The 12,142-nt window shown below is 40.6% G+C and overlaps 1 protein-coding gene across 1 annotated transcript; it reads left to right on the forward strand.

Annotated features, from left to right (window-relative positions):
* Window positions 1-2,148: 2,148 nt before the first annotated feature.
* Window positions 2,149-10,794, forward strand: fscn2a (fascin actin-bundling protein 2a, retinal). Its single transcript, XM_085157987.1, has 5 exons — window positions 2,149-3,319; window positions 6,515-6,671; window positions 8,302-8,423; window positions 8,504-8,671; window positions 8,781-10,794. Exons 1-5 carry the CDS (start codon window positions 2,497-2,499, stop codon window positions 8,984-8,986), a joined length of 1,476 nt encoding a protein of 491 aa, XP_085014113.1. The 5' UTR covers window positions 2,149-2,496; the 3' UTR covers window positions 8,987-10,794.
* Window positions 10,795-12,142: the final 1,348 nt, after the last annotated feature.

The following is a 12,142-nucleotide window of genomic DNA, read 5'->3' on the forward strand; positions in this document are numbered from 1 at the left end:
CAGTAGTATTGTATTGTATTAAAGTATTGTATTAAAGTTTGTGGACACTGTTTTTTTTTTTCACAAGTCTTTTAAGGTCCCACTGCAGCATTTAAGGCAGGTTGAGGCCTGGACAGGGCAATGCAATACCTTGATTGTTTTGTTTTTCAGTCATTCTGTTATCAATTTCCTGCTGTGTTTGGGTCATCGTCTTGTGGCATGACCCAGTTTAGGCCAAGCTTTAACTGTTGTACAAATGGTCTCACATTAGAGTCTACCAGATGAGTTCATGGTAGACTCAAAGACTGCAAGGTGCCTTGTTCATCTGGCTGTAAAACAAACCCAAATCATCACCCGCTCCACCACCGCTTGACAGTTGGTATAATCCGTTTGTGCTGTGCATTATAACCAAATATTCCTTACTTTGGTCACATCTGTCCACGGCACTTTGTTCAGAGGCTTTGTGGTTAGCTCAGGTGCAATTTGGCAAACCTAAGCCATGCTGCCATGTTTTTTATAGAGGGAAGAGGATTTCTCCTGGCATGTATTTGCTGAGACATCCGCTCCTGGGAAGATTGTGTCATTGTGTTAACACACACTGAACGGTCCAAAGGAGCGAACTACCAAAACCTTTGCTTTTATAGAAATGGTTACAATTGTTGATGATCAGTTAACCAAGATGTTTGATTCTCAGCATGTTTTGACAGGACTGCATAGAGCCCTGTAAATCAATCATTTTCACATGACTGTAAACCTACATGTTTTAAAGACAACCTTTCATAAATTCTATATAGTTGATATATTTTTCCAAAATGCCTACACTGGAAGGGAGAGTAAAAAGGCAGAGGGGGGAAAGACAGTATGATTTACATATGGATAATGTGTACATTTTTTACACTCTGTTTCTGACAATGTTTTCATAGTGTTGCACTCAGGATCATTCCTACCACTCATCTTCTCAGTGATTCAATTACTGTAACCCTGTGTGACACTGATTTAATTGCCGAGAATTTAGCTCCAGCAATAAAAAATTATTACTGGAATCACCGTAGCATATTTGTTTGCTCTCTAGGTGCAGTTTCTGTCTAGGTTTGGGCTATTGCCAACCTTTGTCCTAGATTAACATTATACTGGTAACTCCCTAAGGTGGTCTGGGATCACCATGCTAATCACTCTTAATAATAGATGAGAGCAATTGCCATTAAAGGTTATTAAGTCGAAATAATACCCTCAGAATTTAGCTTTGCAAAACAATCCTAATCACATAGTTTTGTGGATTTGCAATATTACAGTTCTTTTTGGTATTACCCACAACATCCTTAAAAGAGGGTGAAAGAGGGCGGTAATGCTCTTACTAAAGTAGATATTAGCACGCACTGTTACAAAGGTCACAGTGTATTGAGCTGCGTCCTCTATTATTAATTGTCTGGCGGGATAACAGCGAAGGGTTCGGCAGGATCAGAAAGAAGAAGGTTAAAACACAGCCAATATGAGAGTGAAGAAAAAGGTAAATGTGCATTCAAATGTGTGCTATTCAAATCCCTCTTGGGTGAGCTTACAGACTTTGACTCAGATATTTGAATTTGTAAAGTAAACAAAGGTTCCAAGTAAGTATCTAGGGACCTGTGTGTAGCAAACTGTTGCCATAAAGATAACATTTACAACTTTACTTTCATTATAGTTCTCTAGGAATTGGGATTGTTTTTCTAAATTAGCCATATACATAAATGCTGGCCCATTGCAATGGAAAAGAGACGCTTTATGAGGAGAATGCTCCTCGATAAGTAGTGTTTTTAAAAATGTCAATATGAAAGTTGCACTTTTAAAACCTGCTTCATCATTGAAAAAAATCTATTTGTAAGGGGACTCAAAGGAGAAGGAAAAGCAGTGGGGAACATCCAAAAGCACCTTTACTCTCTGGACATTTTGCAATTAGACTGAGGTTCGCCAGCAGATCAACGCTAGGATAATCCTGGGACTGGATAGGGTGGCTACTAGTATATGGACCTAAACAAGGAGAGGTAAGAACCAATAGGAGTCAGGCTGACAAATGAGTGTGTCAATGTGAGTTACAGGGAAGCAAGACAAGAAGGAAAAGAAGGAGGAGATGGCAGAACAGGAGATACAGAAGAGAGGGGGAATGAAGCTGCGCAGACAACATGCTGGAGAAGAATAGGGAGGAGGGGTGGCTTGTGGTTGGTGCACGGGTTTGTGACGTCAGCAGCTTGTTGGATTGAGGACCTGTGTCCTGCTGATTTTAATCCTAACTCATTAGGGAACCAAGAGCAAGTGCCTGAGCAAGCCCTCTGGGGAAACAGAGAAAGTGACAAGAGAAGCAAGGACTTCCATCAAGGGAGATAAGTGGAGCTACTTCACAGCTTGAGAGACAGAAGAGGAGAGAAATCAAGTATTTTACTCGTTACTGCTCAGTCTCATGCCTGAGTTTCTTCATTTCTCATTACTCTGCCTGTCCTAACCTTCTCCACACGCAATCTGTAACGTGCTTCCTGTCCAAGCATGTCTACAAACGGAATTAACAAAGCTTTGAAGTTGCAGTTTGGCCTCATCAACTATGAGAACCGCTACCTGACGGCTGAGGCTTTTGGATTCAAGGTAAACGCCTCGGCTACTAGCATGAAGAAGAAACAGATCTGGACCTTAGAGCAGGATGAGCAAGATGGGCAAGTAGTCTTCCTCCGCAGCCACCTGGGACGCTATCTGGCCTCTGATAAAGATGGTAAGATCATATGTGGGGCAGAGAAGCGTGATCCTGAATGCCGTTTTCTTATCGTGCCCCAAGCTGACGGACGCTGGGCTCTGCAATCAGAACCTTTTCAACGTTACTTTGGAGGCTCGGCAGACTATTTGTCCTGCTTTGCCCAAATCATTGGGGAACAAGAGCTGTGGGCCGTCCATTTGGCTTTACATCCACAGGCCAGCCTTCTCAGTGTGGCACGTAAGCGCTATGCTCATCTCTCTGCTTCAGATGGAGAGATATCTGTGGACAGCAACATTCCCTGGGGAGTGGACTCCCTCGTCACCTTGGTATACCTCGATGGCAAGTACAGCCTGAAGACCTGTGACAGCCGTTTCCTCAGCAACGACGGCAAACTTGTGAAGGAGAATACCAATGCAACTAGCTTCACTCTAGAGCTAAAATCTGGCAAGCTGGCCTTTAAGGACTGTGACGGTAAATACCTGGCCCCGGTGGGACCCACAGGAACGTTGCGGTCAGGCCGATGCTCCAAGCCTGGAAAAGACGAGCTGTTCGATCTGGAAGAGAGTCATCCACAAGTAGTTTTTCAAGCTGCAAATAAAAGATTTGTCTCAGTCAAGCAAGGTAATTTGGATCCAATGCAGTTTGCAGATCCAATACAAATAAGTATGTTCTTCGTGTCATTACAGCTCTGCTTTTTTAAATGATGAACAGAAGGCTATACTTACAGTATACTTTTCTTAACTGAGTATCAGATTCAAAATCATTAAAGAGGGGATAACTTTAATGAGCGACAGTCTGAGAGGGCAAACAATTAGATTTAAGCATTTGCAAAGACATAAAATCTTTAGGTAAACATTCATGCATTAATTGTAACAAGCAGACACCAAAAAGAGCATAAACATGTGAGATAAACAGCTAGAATAAGTACACGCCAAAGGAAAGAACAAGTTCCATTTCTGATTATATGCGATAATAATTTATCCAAGTACATTTGATTTCTGATAAGTAGTCTCTTTGCAGCATTATGCCTCTCTTTAAATCAGCAGGGACTTTGCAAAGTAATTCAAGATCTGAGCTATGATGGCTACGTCGATTGTTTTCTAGGTGTAGCTATTGAGGTTATCTGAGAGTTCAGCCAAAGCAAAACAGTTCAAACCAGCACAATTGAGGTCATGGCTTGTCTTCTGAGTAGAACATTGCCTCTGTCTATGATAATGAACTTCACTTGGTCTAGGTTTACAAAAATACATCTTTATAGCTTTATTGTAGTAACCAGAAAAAAGCAATGAGTTGTCTTTTACCAGTTAGGAATATAAAGCTCTGCCACTTTTGCCTGGATGTTGGAATGGTTGATGGCAACTGTGAAGGCAGTTGCAGTAATGGGCTTTGTCATTTCCACTGTGTTCATTGAAGATTAAGTAGTGTGCAAATGACTCCAGGAGAGATCTGTGCCCCAGTGGTGTCAATTACCGTCAATGGACTTTAAGCCTTACAGCTACACGCTCTTTACCTTTTACCTTTCTCCACATTATGTGGATCTATAGTTAACTACTGTGACAGTGAGGTGTTAGCAGCTATAGCCAGACCTTAGCAGACAGCTCAGACACATGATCTTCTTTCAGGCTGGTTGATGTGATCTGCTCTGCCCAGTAATATTATGCAGATGAAGCAGGACAAGGAAAAGATAGTTTTTTCTTCTTCCAAGTTTTTCTCAAGCTTTAAGAGTCAATTAAAACAATAATTCAAACAACTATCACTGTAGGACAACTCTGTTATTGTTAAATTACCTCTATAGTGAAAAGTGGGAAGGGGATTCTCAGACTAATGTTGGGCTGCAGACATTATTATGCTTATGCAAGAATAATATTCTGCATTAAAAGAGATTACTATGAGGGAAATGTTTCAGCAACCTGACAGTTCATCTACATAACAGAAGGTTAAGACTAATTTTCGCCAGTACTGTTTTGCCTTGTGGCAGCTCTACGTTTCTTTAAGGAACAAGGCTCTGAAAGCTGCTTACTGGACCCTGCCGTGCAGATTTGCATTTCGCCACTCAGGGAATTACAGCAAGCGAATGAACAGGAAGGGTGGAGGGGTGACTGAGGGGGATTAGGGTTGTAACGGGATTAAGAGAAAGGTTAAAGGATATTTCTGTGGCATCTAATTTGAACTACAGCAGACACAGTTCAGTTATACGTGTCTGTGTTACCACCAGAGTTTATGTGACATGCGGATTAGGGGCTGAAACAATAGACTCACTGCAAGTGAGGCGCCTGTGGTTAGAGAACAGGAGAAAAACAGATCACGTGAGATGAGGTCATGAAATTTGTTTAAGAAAGCAAATGCTGGTTATTGGCTGAATAGCTGCAGTGCCGGGAAACTGATTTCTTAGTCAAACCGTATTGAGACCTTAGGGTCTGAAAGACTGATAGATGGATTATATGTGTTCGTCTGTGTCTATATGTCAGCTTGGGTCTTAGACTCCACCTCTCTGGGAACATCTCAGGCTCTCCGAGGTACGGAGGCCTATCCCCCCTCACCCCACTCCCTGCAAGTCGCTGATGCCCTCAGACGTTGGTGTGTCGGTGGTTCTTGGTGTCTGTGGCTGGGCGCTCATGTATGTGCCGACTCACTCCTGGTGCCCGATTGGCGGGGACTGGCGCCTGTGGCCCAGCTGGGCCCCTTCCGGAGGGTGGGGTGCCGGTCCTCTCTGGCACAGCTGGCTGCCGGCAGAGCCCGCAGGCACGTCACTGCAACCCCCTCTGGCCTCTGCTCCGTGACTGCTGGGTGACCTCTCGTTTGGGGCTCTACATCTTTCTTGGCCGCTACCTCAAAGCACATTGTGCGCTGTCAATCTTGCATACTGCACAATAACATGTAATATTTGGTATCTACTGTTATCTACTGTTAGCTAGTTTATTGTGATGTTGTATTTATTATGTTGCTCTTTTTTGTTTGTTTTCCCTTCTGTTTTTTTTATATCTCCATACAGGTGATCCAGGTGTTTTGTTTCTTTTTCTTTTTTTTCTTCCCCCCTTTCTCACCATCTCTTCTCCCCTCTATTCTTCTTTGTCTCCCTCTTTCTTTCATTCTTTCTCCCTGTCCTATCCCCCAGTCATGTCTGTCCCGTCTGTAACAACCGAAAATCAAATCAAATAAATACATAATTATAATAAAGGTCAATCAAATGGATCAATATGGCAAGGCCATGATGATCCAATTGGTAAAGCAAATCCACTTAGCTTCTTTCTTGGCCTTCAGACAACAATTCTAATGGCTAAAGATCCAAACAGGACAGGCAGAAAAAAAAATTCTGCAGTGTACCTATTACTCAAAACCGACCTAAAGACAATTTCTTGATTTTGCCATCAAAAAGACTACCAGGCACAAAAGATTCATACTTGAGACTTGTTGTGAGTGTAACATTTAGAATAGGGTAAATGCAAATGTAATATTCATTTTAGCACATATTATTCAACTTGTCCTGTTATCACACATACCTTGGTTAGCAGAGCTGATATATAACAGACTAGAGCGAGCTGGAGTCTTGAAGCAGATGGTAGCATGCACTGGAGTCAACAGCGACAGAAACACTTTTGTTGCTGAAACCTTTGGAGCAACTAAAACGATTGTGGATTACCGTTATGCACAGACAATCTGTTTGGCAATGCTATAGCTTGAGTATCTATCACTCAATAAAAAGCAAAGGGCATTCTGACCAGTAAACCATATAAACCAATAAAAAAAATGATAATAAAAAATCAATTTAACCAAGACACATTTATCAATGTTATCTCTTCCTCCCTTTATTACTAGGAGTGAGTATTTCAGCCAATCAGGATGTGGAGACAGACATGGAGACCTTTCAGATGGAGATAGATAAGGAAAGCAAAAAGTCTATGTTCAGAACCAATGGCGGATCCTACTGGACATTAGTGACTCATGGAGAGATCCAATCCACTGCCACAGAGGTGTAAGTAGCTATTAAAGCTGTGCAAGAGCTATGTATAACCTGTATACTAACGTGAAGAAATAATAAACAGTTTCCATGTTACGCTAGACACGTCTTTGCACTGTGTGCTGCAGACATATCCACTGAAATTAGCATGCTAACTACACTGTTTCCTCCAATTAAATCATGGCCTCACAGGCCACTGTGAGGTGCTATCGCTTCAAGTTTAACAAACTAGTCTATACATAAGATAGAACATGTGACTTGATATATACTCCTCTCAATAATTTTAGAACATATGAAGTCTGATTAATGACAATCTGTTCTTTTTGAGTAGTATGGTGTGAAATATGGCAAAATCTGTTTTATAGCACCTTAAAAGAAGCATTACAGAGATACAGAAAACTAGAAAATGTTACAACATACAATGCTACAAACATACACTGGACTGAAAATGTTTTTCAGTCTAGAATAAGACAAACTGTTCACAAATAGAGAAAATTCAGGACTTGCACTACTCTGTTACTACTCTGCTAAAAATCACACAAAGAACATTCTGGACAGAGTGAAAAAAAAAACCCTGATTATTCAGTCCAAAAAGACATACTATAACACTTGGGACAATGTCCTGTGGGGGGAGACAAAAGTTAAATTTTTTGTCACAAATCCCCAATAATTGGGAAGACAAAAATTACACCCAAACAGCAAAACATCATAGCATGGGGCTGTTTTCCTGCTTCAGTGTCATGCAATCAATGTGTGAACAATAAATTCAAAATTTTACAAGAGAATGTCAGGATAACAAATCCATGATCTGAAGATTAGAAAAGTGTTTGGTGAAAACAACAACAAAATAAGTAAACCCAAGTGAGAAAGGCCCGAAGACGGGTATTCGATCAAAAAACCTCTGAATTACTGATGAAATGAAGCGTTGATATGTAGGTATCATCCAAAATATGCTATTGATTCAATTCAATTTTATTTATATAGAGACAAATCAGTACAATAGTTTCCTCAAGACGAAGGAATGTAGGAAGGAAAAACTCCCTTTTAACAAGAAAGTGGTTCTGCTGGAAGAAACTTCCAGCAGGCTCAGGGAGGGGCAGCCATCTGCTGTAACCGGCTGGGATAGAGTGGAGGAAAAAAGGATACAGAAACACAGTTGTTGTGCAAGTCACAACTAAAGTGTGTTCTTCGAGTTACTAAATTCAAGAGTTCTCAAGTGTGCACTTTGTGTGTTTAAGAATTGTATTTAACTCTAAAATGTTACTATTCCTGATGAGTTGTTATTTTAATTAGATTGGGTTTGTTCACAATTGTAACTTAGTTGTAGACACAGGTTATCCTCCCACTGGTTTGGTTGTTAGTGCAGATGTTATTATTGGTATTATCAATCCAAACTGTTGCCCTTTATAAATCCCGAGCAAGTGGTTTTTGTCCTTAAATCTAAGCACAAGAAAATCACAGTTAACGGTGAAACTTAACTGCCCCAAGGAAGATTTGCCTCTAGTTGTGGAAAACACTCCAGTGTGTCATTTCAGAACTTCTTGTGGTTTTCAAAATGCATTTCATAGGTAATCAATGTCAACATCCTGGTAAGTCTATATTTCACGTCTGCTTCTCCTCCTGCCTGTCTATGTCTTTTACCCAGTGAGGTCAACACAATGTTTGATATTGAATGGAGGGGACAAAGGGTAGCGCTCAAAGCAAGCAATGGAAAGTACGTGTGTACAAAGAAGAATGGGCAGCTGTCCGCAGTCAGCGATACAGTGGGTACGTGCCTTTAAGCAAGATGCTGGAGAGTCAGCTGTGTCTGTTTGAAATTCCCACCACGTATTTATCCTTCATTTCAGCTGATGATGAGTTGTTCCTGATGAAACTCATCAACCGCCCTATGCTGATCCTTCGTGGAGAAAATGGCTTTGTGTGTCACCACAAGAACTCCAACACTCTAGATGTGAATCGATCCGTCTATGACATCTTCACACTGATTTTCAACGACGGCGCCTACAATATAAAAAGTCAGTGTGTCCACAACATATTACATTTTAATGAGTACACTTGCATTTTGTTGCTATGTAATAGCTATTAATTGTATTATTAAAAGAATGGATGTGTATTCTTCTGTAGGTGTGAATGGAAAGTTCTGGTACGTCTCTAGCAGTGGCCTGGTGTGCTCAGATGGAGAAAAGTCAGAGAACTTTTTCCTTGAGTTCCTGGAACATGGACGTGTCGCCATCAAGGGCTCCAATGACAAGTACCTTCGTGGAGACCAGGGAGGCACACTTATGTGTGATGGCAAATCTGTCGATGCATCTTCTCTCTGGGAGTACTGATTCCCTTCAATGTGGGTCTTCAGTGATGGCCTATAATGCAAGGACAGGATGTGCTTTTACCAGGTCATATGAAGCAGACTGACTGGAAAATATTTTCCTGCCTTTTTTGTTTTGTTTTGTTTTCCTTTATTTGGCTTGATTTTTTTCTTTTAAAATTGGGAAGAAGTGAACAGTTTAGAAAGATATGTTTCTTTGATGTTTTGTCTTTCAAAAATGCCAACATCAAATGACACATACTGTGTGAAAAATGTGTCATTTTTTGTAATTTCAGAAATTGGGAGACACGAGATGCTGTCATGGTTCTTTCAGTCAGGCTTTGTTCAATATGCAACCTTATATCTTTGAGGGCAGCCATACCGTACATATGTACAGTGCTATACAGCTAGCATTGTCCATGTTTATGAAAGCCTGACGTGTAAAACCTCTCGGCATTTGCATAGAGTTTTTAAATGATTTCGAGTTAGGCTCTGACTAACACATTCAACAGGAATAGTTCATTATTGAATCATTCTAATGAAAGGTGATGCACCACTGACTTTAAAAACAGCACATTGTTGGTACCAGTATCGCTTTCATTTGTCTTAATGAAACATTTATTGATTTTATTTTTAAAAAATGATAGACCTTAAAATAAGTGGACAGGCTGAAAATGGAAATGCAAAGAACACCAAAACCAGGCTCACTGCAAACATTGAGACATATACAATAGGTGCTACACAAAGAAGAAGTTCAGACATCTTTAGGAATAAAGAATGTCGGCAGAAAAATTATTTATGATCAGGGAATAGTAAGAAACCTAAGTCGGAGGAGATTTAAAGTATGGGATGGATCTTTCTAATGTATCTGATGTAAACTCAGAAGTGCTTCTCTGGTGATCTGCCTAGGGGCCTTAATCTACACTGCACTCTATATCCAGTTATGTCCTGTTTTCATGTTGAGAGGCTGGTAGCCACATAAGAAAATATAATGGATTTTGACAACAGACGTTTTTGAAAAACACTGCAAAGATTGATTTCCAGGATGCTTGTTTTCCATCCATTTGCTCAAACTTAGATGAGAATATTTAATCATCTAGAGTAAAGGTGCATGCACTTTGCTTGCCTAGTGGTTGCTGGTTAGACCCAGCTCCTGCAAACTCCTTCAGAAATCTTTATAGTTGTTGGAAAACATGTTGTTCCACCTTTGCTTCCAGTCGTTGTGTATAGAAAGGCCAGCAACATCCCACTGAAACCGACTGATCTTCTTAATTAACTTTGGATACAACAGCAAGTTAGTACGTTTAATAAATCAGTAGAATCTTCCTAAAACCTACCTACCCGGTGCTGCTTATGAAGCACTAATAATTGGCTTGAAGTTGACCTTTAGCTGCAAAATCCTTTTCTTTTTTTGGGAAACTCTTCATATTATGACTAAAATCTCTCACAGGACTCACTAAAATGATTACAACAAATTGCTAAGGGTACAAGCTGCCCAGAGTTGATTAGAACAGATGTTGTTGTGCACTAAAGAGGACAACCAAAAAATGTAAACAATTAATTCTGTAGATTTTTGTTGGATATTTCCCAGAAGGTAATAAAATCTACCATAGTTTCAGCAGAATGTCTAAACCAGTGGTTTTGTGTTGTGTGCAATCTGGATTAGTTTTAGTTATAAGAGGTTTGGTTACCTACACATCCTGTAACAGCAATAGAGAACCTCTGGCCATATTTTAGAATGTATCTAATATATGTATATATAGACATCATTTTACAATCTTTGCTTTATGATGATGATTTTTGACAAATGTTGACAATAAAAACTTAACAATATCACTGTTGTCTTTGAGATTTACAGCTGTGGGTCAGGCTTAGAAGACGTGTGTGAAATTTTTGTGAGCTGATCATCGGTTGGCGTAGAGCTCCTGAGTCCTAATCCTAACCGTAAAAATCTGCCACATCTGACTTTTATGACTACTGATTAAATAGGGTCGATCGTGGCTCAAGAGTTGGGAGTTTGCCTTGTAATCGGAAGGTTGCCGGTTCGAGCCCCGGCTCGGACAGTCTCGGTCGTTGTGTCCTTGGGCAAGACACTTCACCTACCGCCTACTGGTGTTGGCCAGATGGCCCGATATGGCAGCCTCGCTTCTGTCAGTCTGCCCCAGGGCAGCTGTGGCTACAACTGTAGCCACCAGTGTGTGAATGTGTGTGTGAATGGGTGGATGACTGGGTGTGTAAAGTGCTTTGGGGTCCCTAGGGGGGCTAGTAAAAGCGCTATACAAATACAGGCCATTTACCATATAATTCATTGTGCGGGGAACTCCAACAAAGAAGTGTGGTGAGCTGTGATTAAAACATGAAATGACTTCAGTTTAACATTTACCATCAGTGATGATTTCAGATCTGCTTCCAGTAGCATGAAGTAGAGGGATAACCAGTGCCCCTGGCACTGTCAATATTTTGTTACATCTGGGAGCCCAGATGTTGCAGTGATGCCAGCTGCCTCTGTCTGATTGTTAGGGCTAAATAATATTTCAGCAAATATTACTTTCAAATGAAAAGCGTTACAGTTTAAATACAGTCGTATTAAGTTTGCTAGTTGCTATACTTCATTTACGTGGAATATCTCTTTGATCCTGCCGTAATAAGTCATTTTTCTAATAAGAAGAGGATTTTCCCATTCACCACACTGGATGGCACTGTGTACCTCACTTAGTTCTTTCTATGCAGCAATAATCAGTGAAAATACCATATCCTGCTGCAACAAGCACAAACACCTGGTAGTAAAGCAGCACTCTGCGACTGACATGACCTTCATTAATCATTTTAAGAAACACAGGTTTTAGAGTGGGTTCAGCTGGCATTTACAGATCATTCTCAAGAAAAAGGCATGTTTTCGCCACAGCCACATTTTCAGTTTACTAGTTGCCATCCTTCTGTCATCTCTTAGAAATTTCAAATATTTATGGTCCACAGCAAAATAATTTTTTCCTGAGAATTTCAGTTCTCTCCTGGTCTGTCTCGAGGAAGAAAATTGCACAGACAGAAACGGCACCGAGAAACACACAAAGGCAAACACACATACATCCGCATCTCTACAAAGCATATTAACTGTGCACTGTGTCTGACATTTCAGTGAAAGTGCCAAAGATCTCTGAGAGCATTTGCAAGCAAAATTTTA

This window comes from Neolamprologus multifasciatus, chromosome 4 (genome assembly GCF_963576455.1).
Source record: "Neolamprologus multifasciatus chromosome 4, fNeoMul1.2, whole genome shotgun sequence".
Lineage (NCBI taxonomy): Eukaryota > Metazoa > Chordata > Actinopteri > Cichliformes > Cichlidae > Neolamprologus > Neolamprologus multifasciatus.

Bases quoted from the DNA above. Each gene is read 5' to 3' on its own strand.
- fscn2a (XM_085157987.1), top strand. From the start codon at position 2,497: ATGTCTACAAACGGAATTAACAAAGCTTTGAAGTTGCAGTTTGGCCTC. The intron at 3,320-6,514 runs GTAATTTGGATC...CTTTATTACTAG, and splicing joins ATTTGTCTCAGTCAAGCAAG to GAGTGAGTATTTCAGCCAAT. The intron at 6,672-8,301 runs GTAAGTAGCTAT...TCTTTTACCCAG, and splicing joins CAATCCACTGCCACAGAGGT to TGAGGTCAACACAATGTTTG.